The following is a 22,415-nucleotide window of genomic DNA, read 5'->3' as shown; positions in this document are numbered from 1 at the left end:
TGCACTGAAGGTAGAGTAAGAAGTATGTGGCTTAATCTGAAGAAAGGAAGATTTAGGTTAGATGTTAGGAAAAACTTGCTAACTAACAGGATAGCTGAATAAATGAACAGGTTACCAAGGGAGGTCATGTAATCTCCTGCAGTGGAGGTTCTTAAGAACAGGTTAGACAAACTCCTGTCAGGATGGTCTAGATATACATGCCCCTCTGCCATGTACACTGGCCAAACCAGACAGTCTCTACACAAAAGAATTAGTGGACACAGTCTGACATCAGGAATCATAACACTAAAAAACCAGTAGGAGAACACTTTAACCTGTCTGGTCATTCAATGACAGACCTGTGGGTGGCAATTTTGCAACAGAAAAGCTTCAAAAACAGACTCCAACAAGAAACTGCTGAGCTGGAATTGATATGCAAACTAGATACAATCAATTTAGATATGAATAGGGACTGGGAATGGCTGAGCCATTATAAACATTGAATCTGCCTTGTAAGTATTCTCACACTTCTTATCAAAATACCTGTACTGGGCTATCTTGATTATCATTTCAAAAGTTTTTTTCTTACTTAATTGCCCTCTCAGAGTTGGTAAGACAACTCCCACGTTTTCATGCTCTCTGTATGTGTGTATATATCTCCTCAATATATGTTCCATTCTATGCATCCAAAGAAGTGGGCTGTAGCCCACGAAAGCTTGTGCTCAAATAAATGTGTTAGTCTCTAAGGTGCCACAAGTACTCCTGTTCTTTTTGCAGATACAGACTAACACGCCTGCTACTCTGAAACCTAGATATACTTAGACACGCTCAGCATAAGGGGACGAACTAGGTGACCTTTCAAGGTCCAAACCTACATTTCTATGATTCTATAAATATATACAGCGTGTATATGTGTGTGGATAGCATATATCAGCGGCGGCCAAAGTTAATGTCCCTTCGAGCTGCATATGACAATCTTTAGAAATTCAAGAGCCGGAGTACACCTACTGGGAGCTGGGGCTTGGGGTTTCAGCCCCACTCCTCCTGGAGCCCCGGCAGATGCACTCCCCAGGGCTGAAGCTCCAAGACCCTCCTCCCCACTGGACAGAAGCTCCTATCCCACCACCCCATATATGTGCAAGGCAGATGTCCCGAGCTCCCACCCAGTATGGTAGGTGGAGAATAGGAGGACAGTGGAGGCTTGCGAACCACACTTTAATGGCAAAACAACCACATGTTGCTTGCGAGCCACAATTTGGCCACCCCTGGTATATATAGATTCTCTTTTCCCAACAACATGACCCTAACAGCATCCCTAAGTAAAAGAATATTGTTGTGATAATATAGTACCCCAAAGAGTGCTAGACAGGGTCCCTTCTCCAACCAGCATATAGGGCAATTTAGATACAAACAATCAGGGTGGGGTGAGAATGAGAAGGAGCAAGGGTTATGGTAATGAGAGCTCACATTCAGTTATAGTATTTGCAGTTTACTGAGCTCATTGTACATGTGTTATGTGTAGGTGTAAAGTCCGTTTCACATCCAGGTAGTTATTTTTTCGCAACACCCACAGGAGAAATAGAGTATTGACAAGGGTCAAAAAAATAGGTGGTTTTTTTCCCTCCCTCTCTTTTCTCCCATTCTTGAAGTCTCAAAAGGAAGCTAGAGAAAGTGTTTTTGACTGTGCTTAGGGTGTTCCTTAGAGCATATAACTGGGTAAAATTATGTCACACCGTGTCTACTATCTCTTTATTATGTGTTGATCTCTTTATTTACTATTTGTATAGCATTAACTGTGGGCCAGACACGGTACAGAAACTTATGAGAGCACAGTCTAAGTAGACAATATCTAAGCAAAGGTTGTAAGGAGGGGAGCAATAAAGGGCAGAGTGGTCAAGGAATAAAGTTAAGCATTTCTTGTGTGTGTTTTTGGCGGGGGAGCTTTTTAGCTCTCTTTTTTCAGCTGGATAAGGGTAATGGGGGAAGTGTGCAGGGTTTGTGGATCTCCTTCAAGGCATGTTTTCAGGAAGGATGTGAAAGAGGAAATGAAGGAAGAGATTTTCAGATGTATGGAGTAGCATGGAAAACAACTGCAAATGAGAGTGGAAGGAAGCTGTAAAAGAGACAGTTATGTATCTTGGATGGTGAAATGAGATGAGAAGATTAGTGGAGAAAAATGAGAGCAGTTAGATAGGTGAGACAGCATGTGTAAAGCCTTGAAAGCAAGGAGAGTCGTTTGTATTCAGCAGGTTACTAAATATGTCTCTCTACTTGGCATCCCCTACAGCACTTCACCTTCCTTAGTTAAGCACCTCCCTTGACTTCACTGATCACTGTTGGATAATATCTCTCTTTTCTCCTATTAAACCCACATGGGTCCTCTACTCTTTCATAACCTTCTCCCTTTAAATGAAGGGATGAACATGACTGTTTTAAGGTTATTTCCTTTAGTAAGACATTTGCTTACAGACCACAAATCAGGAGATCTTTAACCACAATTTTATCCTTTTGCATAAATCCCAAGACCAGTCAGAAGAGAAGCATCTTAGATGGGATCATTTTCAATTCCTGAACACATTCTCCATAGTCACTAAGAAAATTTAAACAAAGTAGTATTTTCAAAGTATTACGGAGAAGTAGGAGAGGAATCCTTCATCCTTTATACTGACTTTTCTTTTCTGCATCTATATATTACAGCTGAACCCATTTAAGCAGCACTAATGCTGGAAGACGTGTTTGGAGAACAATTTGGAGAATGTGCCAAAAAATCCCAGCTGAGTGAAAAATCAAGCATACTGTAGCAAACAAATGTAAAATGGAACCTCATTAATTTTGCATTTATGGGAGAGAAAAGCCCAATGTGGACTGAGGATATTTGCTCTCTAGCAAGTCCTGGGTTTGAGGAAGCATACTAGCCCTATTGGCCAATTATAAGTGTCCTTTCTCTGTGTCATAACATTACTGAGTCTCAAGGGTATGGCTAGATAATAGTGGTGTTTCCTTGTTTTTGTGTGCACATGTCCAAAAGCAGTTCATGAGTTACTAGGCAGTTCCTCTGTGTGTATGACACACACACACACACACACACACACGTTCCTCCTAGGCTCCAGGACTTCTTTGTGAAGCAAGTCTAACCTTTTCTCCTACATTAAATGTTATACCTGTTGCTCTTTTACACAAAAAATATAACACGTAGGAACCACATGGATACAGCTCCAAATATAAGCATTTTTACTGAATATATGTAATATGGAAGGCTTAGCTATATAGGCACACTGTTCTGGTTGGGCGCTGGAAACTTCTAAAACCTAGAACACAATGATCTCCACTGGAAGGCTCACAAGCTATTTAAAGGACTACTCTCCATTCTTATATACTGCCTTAAGTATTTAGGTAACTTTTAAATACATTAATGACTTGCATTAGGGAGTTGCAATCAGAAACCTATGTAGTGTCATTTCTATACATATTTCTCTGTCATCTCAGTTACTGTCTGCTTACCATTCTTCTGCATGGATTGTCAAGAACAAATTGTGTCAAACCAACCTGATAGCTTTCTTTGACAGGGTAACAAGCCTTGTGTTGTGGGGAAGCAGTAGATGTGATATCTTGACTTTAGTAAGGCTTTTGATACTGTCTTGTGTGACCTTCTCATAAACAAACTAGGAAAATACAACCTAGATGGAGCTACTATAAGGTGGGCGCATAACTGGTTGGAAAATTGTTCCCAGAGAGTAATCATCAGTGGTTCACAATCATGCTGGAAGGGTATAATGAGTGGGGTCCCGCAGGGATCAGTTCTGGGTCCCGTTCTGTTCAATATCTTCATCAATGATTTAGATAATGGCATAGAGGGTACACTTGTAAAGATTGCGGATGATACCAGACTGGGAGGGGTTGCAAGTGCTTTGTAGGATAGGATTAAAATTCAAAATGATCTGGACAAACTGGAGAAATGGTTTGAAGTAAATAGGATGAAATTCAATAAGGACAAATGCAAAGTATTCCACTTAGAACGGAACAATCAGTCACACACACACAAAATGGGAAATGACTGCCTAGGAAGGAGCACTGCGGAAAGGGATCTGGGGTTCATAGTGGATCACAAGCTAAATATAAGTCAACAGTGTAACGCTGTTGCAAAAAAAGCAAGCATCATTCTGGGATGTATTAACAGGAGTATTGTAAGCAAAACATGAGAAGTAATTCTTCCGCTCTACTCCATGCTGATTAGGCCTCAGCTGCAGTATTGTGTCCAGTTCTGGGTGCCACCTTTTAGGAAAAATGTGGACAAATTGGAGCAAATCCAGAGAAGAGCAACAAAAATGATTAAAGGTCTAGAAAATATGACCTATGAGGGAAGATTGAAAAAACTGCTTTTGTTTAGTCTGGAGAAGAGAAGACTGACAGGGGACATAACAGTTTTCAAGTACATAAAAGGTTGTTACAAGGAAGAGGGAGAAAAAATTGTTCTTCTTAATCTCTGAGGGTAGGACAAGAAGCAATGGGCTTAAATTGCAGCAAGGGCAGTTTAGGTTGGACATTAGGAAAAACTTCCTAACTGTCAGAGTGGTTAAGCACTGGAATAAATTGCCTAAAGAGGTTGTCCAATCTGCTCTTAAAAATCCCCAGTGATGGAGATCCCACAAACACCTGTCAGGTGTTTCTAGACCAGTGGTTCTCAAAGCCAGTCCGCCACTTGTTCAGGGAAAGCCCCTGGTGGGCCGAGCTGGTTTGTTTACCTGCCGCATCCGCAGGTTCGGCCAATAGCAGCTCCCACTGGCTGTGGTTCGCTTCTCCAGGCCACTGGGAGCTGCTGGAAGCGGCAGCTGGTATGTCCCTCAGCCTGCACTGCTTCCAGCAGCTCCCATTGGCCTAAAGCAGTGAACCGCGGCCACTGGGAGACATGATCAGCCGAACCTGTGGACGCGGCAGGTAAATAAACTGGCCTGGTCCACCAGGGGCTTTCCCTGAACAAGCGGCAGACCGGCTTTGAGAACCACTGGTCTAGATAATACTTAGTCCTGCCTCGAGTGCCAGGGGCTGGATTAGATGACCTCTCAAGGTACCTTCCAGTTCTGTGATTCTGTGAACATGCCTAGTGATGATACCTGCACTGAAATACTATTGCCAGTTTCCCCACTGCCTTCCCCAACTATCTTCACAATGGTTCTAGTAGTTTATAGTTCCATAGACATGGATTGTGGCTTTTTTTCCCCCCTTTTTTTTTGGGCCTGAGGGGGGCAATTTTTCTTGGAAGCAATTCAGATACCTGATATGTCCAGAAACTTGCTCTGACTGTCACTGTAACATCCAACCTGGTGCTCGCCATTGGCAAAAAGAAAACTGCACCCCAGTCTTTATATGCATTGATATCTCAGAACTATTTGGATGGCCACCATTCCTCGGGGATGGTTCTTTTTATCTGTTTAAAGTTAAAAATACTACATTGGTCGAGGCTTTTTACAGGGCATATAGCTGTACGTTATGGGCCTGATTCACTTCTCACTGCCATGGTTTTACATTTGTGTAACTCCATCTACCTCCGTGTACCCCTCCAGATTTACTTTAGCGCATGTAAAAGGAGAATCAGGCTTCTTGTTTTTACAGAATCTACTGTATGAGTCACCCTTGCTTAATTAGCCTTTGGTAAGTCTCTTAGCATTGCAGTGATTTGATTAAGCAATGCTAGCCACTGTGTGTGAGTCACTATGAAGTTGGCATTAATCCTGAGGGGGATCTGAGTCGTTTTATATTAAATGCTAAAGAATTGCTTAAAACAGGAATGTAATTTAACAGATATTGGTAACTACACAGATATAACTTCGTCATCCTGCTTGTCTTAAGAGCAATGCAACCAAATGTAGCAGGAGGAAACATGAAGCAAAATTAGTTTATCAAAGTCATTTTTTCAAAAAGCAAACCCTGAAGTGTTTCTACCGTATTGTCTTGATTCATTTATATTGCACCTTGCTTTATATTTTCCTTATGGTTTTTCTATGAACAGAACAGGAAACTGAGCTTCATAAAGTGCTTTAGTTCCCTTTATTGTTCAATGAGTTAAGTTAGTGACTTTAATTGGTAACAGCGTCTAACAAGCATACCTGTGTAACTAAAATGTTTTAGCAATGATGGTTGCCAAGCCACATTTCAGATAACTGAATGGAAGACGTACTGACTTCTTGAAATCCTTCATGTTTGCAGGTCACTTGTCACTTCTGTAAACTCTTAGGCAGTATTGTACATGCACCAGTCTCTGTTTTACAACCTTGGAGGCTAGAGCTGATCATGTCAGAGGTACTTCAAAGCACGTCTTGGTTTGCTAAGGGTAAATGTTGTTAGCTTTAATTCCTGGAAAAATTCAATGCTTCAAAATCATTTCACTGCAGGACATTGGATAATAGCTAACATTTCATAAATGCAAAGCTCGAGAGAGTTTAGCTTTCTCATTAGATATTTCTAACTTATTATAGTATGTGAGTAACTGGACAAGCTGGCAGCAGAGAAGGCTGGGGGTGTAGAGAAGCCTAATGAAAACCTCATAAAAGTTAAGAGTTGTTGCATATATTCAAGGTCACATGGGCAGTATTATGTGATCTATGACATTGCTGCAACAAGCTCTCTCCATCTCACATGAGAAACTGCTGAAAAAGCCACATATCAGCAAAATGTGTTGTCTTGGCCTTTTCTTTTCTTTTCTTTTCTTTTCTTTTCTTTGAACTTGTCTTTAATTCGACTGATTTTTCAAACCCAGTATGGGAGTTAGTTTTAGCCTAACTATAGGGTATTTTTAATATAACTATCTGACCTTTAAATGAGAGAGGAAATAAAGAGGGATATAATATATGACATTTTATGCCTGGGAATATAAACTGACATTTTAAAAAAGTTTATATTTCCACTGTAGTTCTGGTGGGGTGGGGAGCCTTTCTTGTTTTGCATTGCTGTACTTAGGGTAGGTATATTATTTATTTTGGATGTAGCATTTGCTTGAGAAATGATGGAAAATTACTACCCTACTAAGTTCAGTCTGACTTATAGTGGCATAAGTTTGTTGTTCTCTGCAAAAAAGAAAACAGAACTCTTGTAGATTTATCAATGCAACTTCCTTATAAATTGTAAAATGTATTAATATTTTTGAAGTCAACAATGAAAATGTTCAGGACATTGCCATTTATGCTGATACAAATGAAAGCAGAGTTTAGCTCATAATTTTTTAGCATGTTGGATAAAAATTTTAGACTGCTATTGTGGCCTTGCTAACCCTTACTCTTCACAGCATATGTAGTAGCAATTCTGATACTGAGATCTGACAGCTTTACTGCTAAATTTATTTTCAGCACATTTTTGTCAACAGACTCCTGAAGATAAGTGCAACGTTTTAGAGATTTTAATTATTAATAATAGCATTTCAGTTGTCAAAAATGTAAATACTTCTATGCTACTCAGCTGCCAGTTTCCTCTTTATAGAACTCACTCACTGGTCTTGAGAGCAGATCTAAGAAAACCTATTGGATGAATTTCTAATCCTACAGGTTGAGGGTGTGTGTGTGTGTGTTGTGTGTGTGGTACACCTTTGTTGTCATAACCAATGTTAACAGTTGTCTGAGCAGCAGGGAATGGAATTGGCATATATCCATGCTATAATATGTCAGCCTCAGGTCACTGTTAGAAATGAAATGTGTACAGTAGATATACAGCAATAAAAATCTTAATTAGATTAGAACTATCTAGGAACAGTATATTTTTAAATAACTTACATAGAAGTCACTTTGAGCACACAAGGTCTTGTAGAATGCTGCATTTAGAGGTTGAATGAACTATTTTTCATTGGTTTTTTTCTCCAGACAGTTGGATCTTGATGTTCCTAGTGACATTTGCAATATAATAAATGATATATTTATTTTATTTTTACAGACAAGGAGCCCAAAGCTGTCTCAGAGCCCACAGTCCAATTTGGGAGACCAGGCAGAACATCTGTCTGAAGCATCTGCCGATTCTTTAGAAGCCATGTCTGAGGGAGATTCTCCAACTCCTTTTTCCAGAGGCAGCCGTACACGAGCAAGCCTTCCAGTGGTGAGATCAGCGAACCAAACAAAGGAGAGATCACTAGGTAAAATATCTTCCAGGATCCTTCATTGCTCTGCTTTTGGCCTGTAACTTTGGCATCGTGTTCTCTGCACATAAAAATTTGTCTTTAGAGTGTTTTAGGGTTAACAAAATATGGACATTTGTAGCACATTATTGTTACTGCCTGTCACAAAAAAGACCAGATCCTTTAAGCGGAGATGGGGACCAGCCGCATCTGTGCCATAATTTATTAGCTGCTTCCCAGTCTGAGGGGCTGGGATGAAGGAGGGTCACTAGGTAGTTAATCAACACCTGGGCCTTATAAGAGGACTGATAAAGCTCAGTTTGGAAAGTGGTACCACCGAGAGTGGAAGGCTCTCATCCAGGGTCTGCAGGAGGCGGGGTACTCCAGGGGAACCAGCCCGGAGCCCCAGTGCTCTATACCAGAGCAGGGAAGGACATAAGGAACATATCCCAGAAGAGGTTGAGAACTACATTCCAGGGATACCACCCTGGGGGCTGAATACTCTATCTCAGAGCCAGAAATACTTTTAAAGGTAGCCTAGAAATCAGAGTGAAGGAAAGCCCCCAAAGGGCAAAACAACCCCTCTGTTTGCTGAGACTTTTTAGTTTGGACTTTTGCTACTCTGCATTAGGTTTGTATGTGACTTGGCCAGAGAGCTAAGCCACCTCTCCAGCAGAGACTGTTGTGTGGAGAGCCAAGGAGACACCTGCCTTGGGGAAGAATGGAGACAAGGAGCACCAGCAGCACCACACTCAGCCAACAGGGCATGCTACAGGACAGGCACTCCTCTGTGACACTGCCAGTTTATTCTTTTCAGATTAGTTCAGTATGGAGACTGGATGGCACAGGGAATTGGTAGTGAGAGTATTATTGCAGCCTCCAAAAGCATGCTAGACACTTTACAGACAGAAAGATGTGGACCCTATCCTGAAGAGTCTATTAACAATCTCAGCCCAATACCGCAAATATATATTACCAAGTATTATTCTTACTATATGGTAGTAAACACTGCACTAAGTGATGAGTGTTTACAAGATGGGACCTTAATTCTAGACATGAAATACAGAGGAAGATCTCTGTATCTTACGTGTTCAAATTCTGCCCAATTTGTAATAACCAGAAATGATTAATGTCTGATGACTGACTGGTGGTGGCCCAATTCCTAGTGAAAAGGGATGGTATTCACATTACCGCTGGAATCTTTTATGGCAGTCTTTGTAAAGAGAATAGGGATTTGAATGGACATGGTGACTGAACTACCCTACTTTTTCCAGGAAGGTGCCTTCAGATTTGAGTTGAGGCACAACCAACAGCAATTTGATCCTTCACCCCCAGGAGGGGCTCTTCTCAGGGGAAGCTGCTCCTCCTGTTACATCACTTTGAATTCCTCCACACCTGAAGGTTGAATTTAGCTCAATTTTTCCACAAAATTAATTTTAAACTAGAATGGGTTTTGTAATAGAGTTTACTTTTCTTGGAGAGATTCTCTTCCCAACAGATGGATGGCAGAGGTAGAAACTAGTTTTTTGAAGATTAATGCCATAAGGCAGGTAGACTGATGTTGGAAGACAGCATAACTTGCATGCAGATTGCTGAGGAAGGCATGTTTCTCAATGGTAATAAACTGAAATGTTGCTTATTTTCTGTAAGATCTCATTTCCGTACATGCAGAATGACATAAACCAAAGGCTGCACCATACATCACAGAGAGAGCTCATAAACTGATCACAAGGGTTTATTTATTCCTCAGTGATCCAAGGCAATTTCTGTCTAGAGTGTTTTGATATCTGACAAACAGAACAGATTAAAAAGAAAAATAGAAAACAAAACTAAAAAGGGTTCTCCAAGCCAGCAGGCACTAGCAATGCTAAAAAGGGGAGCACACAAATTTGGGGATGGGAGAGAGAGTGTCTCACATCACTCCTCAGTGGCCCACTCTGGCCAAAGCCAGGAGACGGACTCCAGACGGAGCTTCATCCACCTCAGTTGGAAGGGACAAGTTGGTCTGATGCAGGACACTTTGAAGGGCGAGCCTGAAAGTTCCACCCAACCCAATGAGATCTTGTTTAAAACCTGTTTTTAAGCACATACTCATATGCTTATATGTTTTTACTATACATATGGAGAATCTGGTTCTGCCCATATGTCAGTGCTGTCTGGTGAGTCCTCAAACCATCAGCTTGGCTCAGATTTATTGAAAAATGTAATTTACTATATGTATGTAGAGTACATTGGAACTTTGTAGGGATATAATAGTGTGGGAACCCTGTATGTCTTATTACTGATTTACAGGGCATTTATCATTCACTGTGTGTGTTTAGCAATAACCTGATTTGGCCATTCAGGAATCCGTATTAAAATACACACATGCACACAGATCAGTCATTTCAAGATATATCAGAAATCATTCATTCCACTAATGAACTGGGGCCTCTAAGCTAGATAAAAAGCAATTAAAACCTTTTTCTCAACATGGGCTGTTCTCTGCTGCACACAGACATTCTGTTCAGTGCTTTCTTCTCCATAGGCCAAACTAGAAAATATCATCCTCGTTGGCTGGCAATAGATAAATCTGCCTCAGCCATTATTTAAAGAGCGGCTCTGCCCTATGGTCACAAGTTTTGTGGTAGAGAGAATCTTCTTATGAAAATTTAACAGTGGATAATTTAACACTTAGACCATCTGTGATGTGCAGTCCACCAGGTTCAGGCAGTGGGCTTTCAAAAGCCATCATAAATTCCATCAGAAAATGTTATTTCATTTCTCATTTCACATGTGTTATAGTGGACCATCCCCTCGAACCCATGCTGAAGTAGAGAGAGCTGCATTGCATTTATCCTGACAATATCAACTTGTCTTTCATACATCACAGGTGTCTAGCTAGGTAAAAAACAGGCAAAAGATGGGAGTGAAGTGACATGATATGAAATAATTTAGAGTATTTGGATTTGAGACTGAAGCACCTTTAAGGTATTATAGTTTAAGATGTGAAATAAGGCCTTTTCTCATCCTGCAAGTGGGGTAGAAGTGTTTACAACTACACATGTGACTCAAATTTGCCACAACACTTGGGATCAATCTGCTAAAAAAATAGATGGAAATACTTTGTTGTCCCCTGAATCTGTCACTTCAGATTTCTTATTTTAGGAAATATTAATTGCATACATTTTATTTAAAGGTACACTAAAAATTAATTCCTAAAATTGCCCAGGTGTAAATTAATACTTCTTGTACAACTTATTGTTATGGTAATATAGTACTCTATTGTTATCAATCCCTCCAATGTTTTTCTCTAAGACCAGTTTCACTAATGCTAAGGAACAAAAAAACAAAAACAAACAAAAAATACCCCTAAAACTAAACTAAAAACAATAAACATTGAACTTGGGGTGCATGCTAATATACTTCATGCAAGTGGCAGAGTAAAAAATACCTGGTCGGTTGTTTTCTTTTCTCATTCGTAGGCTGCAATCCTGCAAAGGGATCTACATGGATTTAAAAGGGTGCTCTAGTGCATCCGGACCACAGTCCATTTTACATCCTGTTTCCTGTACAGCAGCATAATGCTATTGGTTTTATTTGTATTTCTAGCACTGCAAGAGAATAGTTACATTTTTTAAAAAAGCTTTTTTTCATTTAAATTTTAAAAGTACATGAAAATATTTCTATTAATATGTTTTGTAAATTCGTATCCTTGCTCCTTTATTTACTTAAATATTTTTAAACAAAACCTAAATTTTAATCCTAAACTACTGAACCCTGTTCTTTTAAGACAGAGGAAAAATGATTGATTTTTGTGGGTTTAAGCCTAATAAACTTTACAGTGTTGTTTTAAACATCGTATTCTCATAGACATTCATATTTTTTCCAAGTCAAGTTGAATCAGGTTGTTTTTTAAATTACAGACTGAATAAATATCTAATAGGAGGTGGAGTGAGTGAGAATAGTGGAAATGCACTTTGGCTACCCAGGCATCATGTTTTTGTCAGTCAGTACAAATGATTAAGGCTGGGTGTCGGTAATGGAGGTCATGGAAGACACAGACATGGAAGACTTCTGCAGTGGCCGGTCCTGGCTCAGGAGCTGCCTGAGGCGAGCAGCTCCTGGACCAGCAGCAGCAGTTTAGGTGTGTGGGAGAGGGTTAGGGACACTGGGTTGGAGTGTGGGGCGGCACTTACCTTGAGGTGAGGGGTTCCCTGGCTCCCACTGGCATGTCCCTGCAGCTCCTAGGAGGAGGGGCCAGGGAGCTCCGCGCGCTGCCTGCACCCATGGGCCCTGCCCCCACAGCTCCCATTGGCTGCGGTTCCCGGCCAATGGGAGCTGTGAATCTGGCACTTGTGGCGCTTGTGACACGCAGAGCTGAGTAGGGAGCCTGCCAGCTCTACCGACCCCACCCCAGCACCCGCAGAGGTCCCAGGCTGCATGCTGCTCCCCTCTCCTGCAGCACCAGCGGGAGTCCCAGGCCACACACACCTCAGCACTCACAGCGCCCCTAGACTGCCCTCCCAAAGCACCCGCAGCTCCCTGCCCAAGGTTTAGTTAGGGGTATATAGTAAAAGTCATGAACAAGTCATGGGCCATGAATTTTTGTTTACTGCCCATGACCTGTCCATGACTTTTACCAAAAATACCCGTGACTAAAACGTAGCCTTACTAATGATGACTGTGGGTCATTATGACATGCTAGGCTCCAATTCATGCCGTGTTGAGCCAGCCCATGAGACATTCCAGCCATGTATCCATTTTAAACTTTAGCCATGGTTCTTGAAATTAAGGTCTTTCTTGACAAAAGGGTCTATCAGAATCAGCACATTTGAGTACAAAATGTAGCATTAAAATGAATTAATCCTCCATGAGGGACAAAATAAAATATTTTAAAATATTTATTTGAAAGCTGGGATTTCTTCCAACTTGATAACTGGGGCGGGGGGGTGGGGGGAATTCTAGCAAAACTGTCAGAACAAGAATAATCTCAAACCCGGACAGGCTCAAAAGCTCTCAACAAACTTCACTTGCAATTTGCCTAAAGGAAATAAAAATGGACAAGTACACAATTATATTATGCAACCTGTCAAAAACAGCAGTATGTGCATGTATGTGCTGGATTGCACTGATGTCATTGTTTTAATGCCTCTCTAAAGAAATGCAGACTGACAAATGTTTGTGGGTTGCAAACAGTGAGACATGTGATTCTGTCAGGTGCCAAGTACTTTCAATCCTCTTTGACTTCCAGAGCAGCGGAGGGTGCTAGGCACTTCACAGAATCAGGCTGTAAAGGCCCGTTTCTGAGAGGTGCAGTGCATTTGCCACCTTTTACTAAAGACAATGGGAGTTGCAGGTGCTCAGTGTTTCTCAAGATTGGCTACTATAAACAGGGTAGGATTAAGGCAGAATCCATGGCTCTGGATACCAGACTGGGAAGGGGGTACGTGAACACACAAAGGTTTGCATCCAAGGAGCCATTGGAGGAGAGCACTGACAAAGAGTGATGGGATCTACCATGGGGACTTGGGAACAGGAGAGAGTAGTAATAGAAGAAGGGTTTAAGAACACCATTGTGTAGTGGGCTCCTGGCCTTACTTCCACCTGACAGTATTTCCACTGAGTGCTGGCTGCAGTCTATAGGCACTCAAAAGAGGGAGCAACTTCAGACACCCCAACTCCCTCTCTGCCCAGCCCAGTGGACTTTCCCACTCACTTCTGTTGGGCAGCCATGCTACAACAGATGGACCCAGCATGGGGTCTGCTTGATTCTTCCCTTACCCTTTGGGATAAGGTCATGTTGGGATCTGAGGGAAGAGGGACAACCAGCAGCCAGCCTGCCTGCTTAGAATGCTGGTGTTCAATAGCTGGTGATATTTGTGGCTCCCTGCTTTGGGAGAAGGAGCCAGAGCAGCTGAAGTGGACCATTCAGAGAAGTTTTTTCCCTGAAATGTTTTTTAAAAGCCACTGGTCCTTATATTTGGGCCTTTCTTCTGCAAACACATAAGCACATTGCATAACTTTATTTAAATAAGGTAAAAGGACTTGACCCTGTGTGAGGATATATGATTTTGGGGAAGCGGATGTTCAGAGTGAATGCATATTTTTATGGACAGGGGATAGCCCCTCCCTCTGAGAAGCTTATAGGAGTTGGCCCTGACCCTCAGTGGGAGGGAAAGTGACAGCTGGAGGGGAAGAGGGAGAAGGTTCAGGGACAGAGGCAGAGGCAGGCGGGGGAGCCAATGAGAGAGAGATGGAGAGAAACAGAGTCTGTAAGTAAACTGAGAGAAACAGGCAGAGGATGAGAGGGCAGCCAGAGGGACAGAGGGAAATCAGGACTTAGAGAAACCAAGAGTAAGTGGAGAGACTGAGGCTGAGCAGGACAAACAGATGTGCAGAAGAGGGTCCCTTTAGTTTAAAGCTGGTTGGTTAAGTCAGTCCATGTTTAGAATATGAAGGTTGGAAGGGACCTCAGGAGGTCATCTAATCCAACCCCCTGCTCAAAGCAGGACCAATCCCCAAATGGCCCCCTCAAGGATTGAACTCACAACCCTGGGTTTAGCAGGCCCATGCTCAAACCACTGAGCGGTGTTTTCCTGACCATTGATTCTGGTCGTCTCCTATCATTGATACATGTGGTTGCTGAGATCCAGAACAGGAGACCCAAAGACCTTGAGATCCAGTGAGTCTGATTTGATTTGCACTGCTGCAAGCATCGTTGGAATTAAGACTATCTCTTCAGGAAGTCACAAGATGCATGTGAGGCTCAAAGACTGACGGAGGTGTCAGACAGCACCCAGTAAGGTAGCTGAGGAAAGGGGAACCTTGAACTAGAAAAAAAATAACTTATAAGGTAGTAGCCTGTGCATATAGAGATATAGATATATTTCTGTATTTAGATGTTATATTTAGCTAAGTACACTCACTAGTAAGTTAGTGTGTGTGTGTATGTGTGTGTATAAAAATACATCCAAACCATTATACATTTGTATGGTATATATTCTTAATCTATTTAATGTTATTGTAGGTAGGCAGAATCCAGTTCTCTTTGCTCTGGTTTAAAAAAAATCCCCATTATGTTGTTTTTTGACAACTAGTTGTATTATCTAGGCTACTATTAAATAACCTTTTTATTATGGTGTAACGTCCTGCCAGCTCTCACCTGCTGAGTAGATTATACCACCACTGTAACGGACCGTTACTAAATCTTGATCGGTGGTTTTGGGATGTGGTGACCTTCAGATGTGTTTCAAATGTAACACTATAATCCTACACTGAAAGATTTGTTTACACCTGTTTGGCATTACGAACAGGATCAAGTCAGTTTAAGTGTAGGGAACTGGAGTTGAGTATTGGGGTAACTTTATCTCTGGACTGGTGAAGGGTATCTCTTAGTCAACAGAATGTATCATGGAGAGGCTACAGGCACAGTTTCAAGCACTGTAGACCTTGTTGACGGAGCAAGAGCCCAGAATTACAGGGCAAGTGTCCACTCTGCACAAGGCAAGACAAGAGCAGAGGAAGGCATTGTTTCTGGCTAAGGTGGTGATCAACTGTTTAGTAGAAGTACCCAAGTTACATACTTTGTATATGCCTAGGGATAAGAAAACTCTAGATTTCTGTGGTTAAACCAGGGGACCTGGTTGTTGAGGAATGGGTAAGACAGACTAAGGCAGCTCAAAGGACCCTAAGAGAAGCTCTAGTTGAGGTTGTTAAGGACCACCTGAAAGGACAAGCCAGAGACACTGTAAAGTACCTTATTGCTTCTGGAGAAGAGAGCACAGAGAACATTTTCAAGTTGCTGATTCGTTTATATGGGGACAAGGCCCCTGTTGGAAATCGCTCGCAAGAATTTAGTGAGAGAAATCAGGAAGAAGATGAAACAGGATTTTGCCTACAATCTACAGGAGAGACTCTCCAAAGTGCAGAATTGAGATAAAAGCCACGTGACAGACCCAGATGCTATCCAGAAGTATCAGCTAGTGATAGGACTGAGGGATGATGAGTTAAGATGTCTTAGGAGCTGTATTGAGCCAGGTAGAGGAGGGAGTGGAATGAGTGATAGCATACACCAGTAGAGGAATCTGGAAGTCTGAAGGAAATTACCAGAATTATAGCGCGTTCAAGTTGGAATTGCTGGGTTTAAATTGGGCTGCTATGGAGAAATCCATGGAGTATCTGATCTATAAAAAGTTTACTGTGAAGACAGATCACAATCCCCTCAAGTATTTAAACAGATTTGCATGCAGTGAAAAACTGATGGTTGGCAAAACATACTGAATTAGATTTTTAAATCTGTTACAAACCAAGAAAAGTGAATGGAAATGGAAGTGTACTATCCAGATTGCCTACATGGAATGAACCCAAAGGAGAAGATCAACAGAATGATTTTATCTTCATTAAACCAGAAGTAGCAGGCTAACTTTTGGATGGAAGGGTGAAGGGAGCACTCAGAGACAAGAATTGTGGGACTGTATTGTCTGGTGAGAAATATCTTATTACAGGACATTAGTTATTCCTCTGAGGCATTGAGAAAAACGCAGATGGAGCATCTGGACATCTGTCCTGTTACCGTTGCTCTTATTGAGGGCAAGGAGAAAGACTGAAATAGATGTGAGGGTGAAACAGATTTGTTTTACGTCGAGGACTGCTATATTACCACTTGACACACCCCCAGGATGGAGAGAGTTTGCTACAGTTGATAGTGTTCAGATGGTTCTGAAGGGAGATGCCTGAAGCCAAGCACAATCAGAGAGATCATTTGATACTTCAGAGTTCTTCTTCGAGTGATGTCCCTGTGGGTGCTCCACTTTAGGTGTTTGTGTGCCCCTGCGCTCATAATCAGAGATTTATGGTAGCAGTGCCCGGCTGGGTCACACATGCACAGTCCCCATCTCACGCTGCTTCAGGCGGTTAACTTGGGTGCTGTGCGATCAACCCTCCTGCCCCCTCCCAGTTCCTTCTCTATCACCTTTGGCTTCAGTTGGAGCAACTGGCAGCACCTCACAGCTTTCTAAGTAGAATAGTTTCCCTTAGCTTCTAGTTTTCAGTTAGAATAGTTAGCTTTAGTACTTTCATTTCTTCAAAAAAAAATTCATTTTAATTTATCCTTATAGGGCTGTAGGTTTCCATTTTCATCACCGCAGCAAAGTATTTGTATGCCCCTTATGAGGAGAGTACACTCCCTGAGGGACATGCCTGGCTCCCCAGGGTTCACATGCAGATTTTCTTTACTTCTCTCAGGTGAGCACTCTGTGTGTCCACTGTCTCAGCAAGACACACATAACACAGAAGTGCTCGCACTGTCACAATCTAAAAGCCTGCATCAGGAAGGCTAGAGATTTTCAACTTAAACTCCTGCTCATGGAGCAGTCTCTCCATCCAGCGTCTGAGCCTGAGGTACTCATCCCACGTGGCCCCTCCCAATCAACCCACCAAGAAGGCGGCAAAAAAACCAGGGTACCATATCCCCTGCTTTGGAAATGGCCAAGATACTGACCACACTGGCCATGACAGTGGCTGAAACAATGGGACCCTCCGGCACCGTTGGTACCAAGAAAATGAAAGCAGCCAAACAGCCGAACTCGGACACAGGAACCAAGGTGAAAATGAAACCCCATACCGTGGTACCACTAGACATGACTAAACACTCGGTGCCAAGCACCTCAGCACCCCCACTGATGCTGATGCCACCTAGTGCGGACATTGTGCACTCCAGTCACACATCAGTAGCGATGGGTAGGTTTCAGCAATACTGATTCCTACCACACCAACGGTACCAATGCCATCCACTTCACAGCAATTCCTGTGCCAGAAAGACCTCACCATCTCTTCTATGCTGGAATCTCCCATCCTCGGCACTGACGGTACCTCAGTCCTCGTGGTACTTGCTCAACCTAGCCCTCCACCTCTTTTTGCTCCGCAATTCTTGAGTGAAGATGGAGACAAGGATGCTGGGCACTCTCCACAACATTCCTCCCTTGTGGCTGCTCCCATCACGCATGCATTTCTGTGCAAGGGCTACCCAGCAAATCCTCCAAACCAACCCTGGTACTGGCACCCTTGGATTCCCACTATGCCCTTCCTGCCACAATGGCCATTTTGGAGCCTGCGGGCAGGATATCCACAACAACAACAACGTATATATGCCCGTCTTTCCAGAGCTGGCACACATCAGTCACCTTTATTAACACCAATGGGACCACCTGACACCTCAGAACAGAGGGCTGAAGAGGAGGAAGAATTCTCTGATCAGGACAATCCACCTGAAGTCCACTTCTCTTCATCCTTATTTGATGACACTATTATGATCCCACCTCCCAACACAGGTGATGACTTCAAACAATTCCAAGACTCTGTAAGAGAGTTGCTACCTCACTGGACATCATCTAAAATTGCCCTTCCGATGAATTATGTGATTATGGAACCTGTAAGGTTGCTCTTGCATACCCCTGCTATGATTCCACCTATCTTTAAGAGGTCTGATAAGTACTATGTGCCTGTAAAGGACACTGAATTTCTCTTTTCACATCCAGTGCTAAATTCATTGGTGATTGATGCAGTCAACAGACGTGGTAGACAGCAATACCCAGAAACACCCCATATTACAAAGACTGGAAATGGCTTGACCTTTTCGGGCACAAAGCATACTCTGCTGCAACCTTCCAATTAAGAATAGCCAACTGTGAAGCCTTACTGGCAAAGTGAGACCACAATAACTACACAAATCTTTCTGAATTTACTGCGTTTATTCCAGATGACAAAAAAGAACAGTACAAATCTATCTTCACAGAAGGTCAACTCATAACCAGAACAGCATCACAGACTGCTCTTGACTCAGCAGATTCAGTAGTGAGATCATAGCGACTGTGGTGGTTATGAGGAGGGCATCCTGGCTCCATCTATGGGATTCCCAAAACCAGTGCAGTTGAATGTAGAAGACTTACCATTTAAGGGATCCAAACTCTTTGCAGAGAAAACAGATGAGTTGTTACACACTCTAAAGGATTCGAGAGTCTGGGCAATCCCTGGGCATTTACACACCTAAGATCAAAAGAAGGGACGTTATCAAGCCCCTCAAAGATCCCAACCCCCTCCGTATGCACAATGCCACAGATATTATTACCTCAGGAGCGGAAAAAGAAAACGTCGAGAAGACAACAGTCTGCTCCTGCAAATACTGCATCTCAGTCATCGACTTCCAGACGACAAATTTGGTTGAGGGCCTGAGAACCCCATCTCTTTCAATGCTAGAGCCATCTACCACTTGCAAGACCTTTGGAGATCGCCTGATTCCATTTTACCTGATCTGGCAGAGTATTACAACAGACAGATGACTATTAGAAATGATCAAAACCAGTTACTTCATCTCCTTTACGTCCAAACCTCTTACCCACCCACCCCTGCCCCATCCCTCTTCAGGGACCTTTCTCATGAGCATCTATTGCAAGAAGAGGTAACGCACCTCATATTTATAGAAGCAGTAGAACCCATACCATCTGAGTACAGAGGGAAGGGGTTCTATTCTCATTATGAATTCACAAAGAAAAAAACCGGAGGCTTGAGACTTCTTCTCGATCTGTGGTGACTCAACAAATTTTTGAAAATACAGTGATTCAAAATGTTCACACTAAGCACCACAATCCCAATGTTAAAAAGGAGAGACTGGTTCTCAGCTCTCAACCTCCAGGACGCATATTTTCATATATCCATCCATCCTTCACATCGAAAGTTTCTACGATTTGCAATAGGACAAAATCGTTTCCAATACAAAGTTCTACCCTTTGGCCTTTCCACCGTGCCTCAGGTATTCTCAAAGGTACTAGCCATAGTAGCTGCCTGCCTACACAGGGAGGGAATCGTGATATTTCCCTACTTGGACGATTGTCTCCTGAAAGCACCGACTCTGTAGGGAGCACTAAAGTCCACCGAACACACAATAACTCTATTTACAAGGTTAGGCCCTCATATAAATATACAAAAATCTACTCTGACACCAGTTCAACACCTGGAATTTTTTGGGGCAGACCTCAACTGCCACCCTACCATTAAAATGATTTCTGACTTTAACCAACTTGATCTCCATGGCACAAAACAGCCCGCAAGTGTCTGCCTGAACTTGCCTACAAATTCTAGGATATATGGCAGTCACGACCGTTGTCATCAGACACGCAGGACTACATATGTGGTGTCTACAAGCCTGGCTTCGTATAAACAAGCGCCTCCCCATGCTGGACACAATGAAAGACTCCCTTTTGTGGTGGACAAATCCAAACAACATCTGCAGGAGGGTGCCCTACCTGCAGAATCCACCGTTGCTCACCTCCATCATGGATGCATCCTTTCTAGGTTGGGGGGCACACCTGAAACCACATTCTATACAGGGCCAATGGTCCAGGACAGAGTCCCATCTTCATATAAACCTATTAGAACTGTGACCGGTCCGGAACGCTTGCTCCCACTTCTTACCAATGATGAAAGACAAGATGGCGCAGATCCTCACGGACAATGTCACTTGTATGTTTTACATAAACAGACAGGGGGGAGCATGGTCACACTCCCTCTGGGTGGAAGCCATGTGACTCTGGCAATGGTGCATCAAGCACAATGTCCAGATTACAGCATCAGACCTACCTGGTTGTCAGGAAACCATAGCAGATACCCTGAGCAGGAACTTCTATCAGGACTATGAGTGGGAGTTGAACACGTGTACTCCTAACCATTTTATGAACTTGGGGGTTTCCAACAATAGAACTTTTTGCAACTGCGCAAAATATCAAATGCCCCCAGTTTTGCTCAAGGGAAGGACTTGGTACACACACTCTAGGCAACACCTTCCTCGTAAAATGGAGTGCTCCCCTCCTATATGTCTTCCCTCTCACCCCCTTCGTGGCCTGCGTATTTCACATGATCAGACAAGACAGATCTAGAATGATCCTAATAGCCCCCACTTGGTCGCGACAAACATGGTATCCTTACCTTCTCCACATGACAGTCTGTTCACCACGTACACTCCTGCTTCTACTTTTCCTGCTATTGCAGAACATGTCATCTCTCTGGAGCCTCAAAGACTCCATCTCAAAGCGTGGTTCTGCATGGCTTTTGGGATCTGAAATTACATGTTCCACAGACATACATTTTGTTAAACAGCCACAGGACTCTGACAGTACCTGACTCTGATACATACATAAATGGAGGCGATTCAACCCATGGTGCCAACGCAAACAGGCCTCTCCTAGCTCAGCCCCCTTACCTCTCATTCTAGTCTTACTTGCTAGAACTAAAACAGATGGGTCTTTCCATGTGATTGATGCGAGTACATCTATCTGCCATCATGGCGTTCCATCACAAAGCAGACGGATTCTGTACTTTTACACACCCTCTTACTAAACGCTTTCTCAAGGGCCTTTCCAATTCCTACCCAGGAATGTTCACCAGGTATATGGTGGAAATACCAGTAATCAGTCTGCCCACACAACTGATAAAGCAATCATGAAAAATTGATGTGAGGATTTTGGGTGTCCCACCAGGCTGCACTCAGATCAGAGGAGGAAATTTGATGCTGGAGTCATCCAGGGATTATGCCAGGTATATGGTATCTCTATGAGCAGGGCAGGCTTTAGGAAGTGTGGGGCCCAATTCAAACAGTTTCGACGGGGCCCCGGCAGGGAAGACCAAAAAAAAAAATGTAAAAAAAACATGTGGGGCTTGTACTCACCGGGCGGTGCTCCAAGTCTTTGGCGGCACTTCGGCGGCGGGTCCTTCACTCGCTCCAGATGTTCGGCGGCACTGAAGGACCTGCTGCCGAAGTGCCGCTGAAGACCCAGAACAAGCGAAGGACCCACCGCCGAAGTGCTGCCGAAGACCCCCAGCGCCGCCAGGTGAGTAAAAATTAAAAAGGTGCCTCTAGCCAGGGAAGAGATTCTCACTGGGTGCGGGGCCCTCTTAGGCGTGGGGCCCAATTCGGGAGAATTGGTGGAATTGGCCTAAAGCCGGCCCCATCTATGAGTGTCATCCACAATGAAATGGACAATGTGAACCATTTAACCAAACTGTGGATGAAATGTTAAGGGCACTTTGGCCAGAGGAGAATAGAAATTGGAATCCATATCTGCCAGAGGTGGTTGTCCCTGCCAGCAGGTATATGGGATCTTGGGGAGCAATTACCACACAGGTGGGGTGCAAAATAAACTTTATTAAGAAAATGCAAAAAACAGGGAAAATTCAATAGTGAGGGGTACGGGGTTTGTTAAGGTAGACGATTGGGGAGGGGTTTCTTTTAGCAAATAGTATAGGGGGTTTCAATAGTGGGGTACAATACAGTGGGGTACAATACAGTTGGTAACCAATTAACACTGAA

General features: G+C 42.9%; 1 protein-coding gene across 9 annotated transcripts in view; it reads left to right on the top strand.

The window, feature by feature from the left end:
• Positions 1-22,415, top strand: part of KIAA1217 (KIAA1217 ortholog) — a 531,225-nt gene that overhangs the window by 377,938 nt on the left and 130,872 nt on the right. For all 9 annotated transcript variants that reach the window (XM_075062285.1, XM_075062284.1, XM_075062283.1 and 6 more), the window contains one exon: positions 7,897-8,092. In XM_075062285.1, coding sequence (XP_074918386.1) covers positions 7,897-8,092 — 196 coding nt within the window. The remainder of the gene's footprint in view (positions 1-7,896; positions 8,093-22,415) is intronic.

The sequence above is a fragment of the Chelonoidis abingdonii genome, chromosome 2 (genome assembly GCF_003597395.2).
Source record: "Chelonoidis abingdonii isolate Lonesome George chromosome 2, CheloAbing_2.0, whole genome shotgun sequence".
Taxonomy (NCBI): domain Eukaryota; kingdom Metazoa; phylum Chordata; order Testudines; family Testudinidae; genus Chelonoidis; species Chelonoidis abingdonii.
Note: the sequence above shows the minus strand (reverse complement) of the source record. Positions and strands in the feature narration are given on the sequence as shown.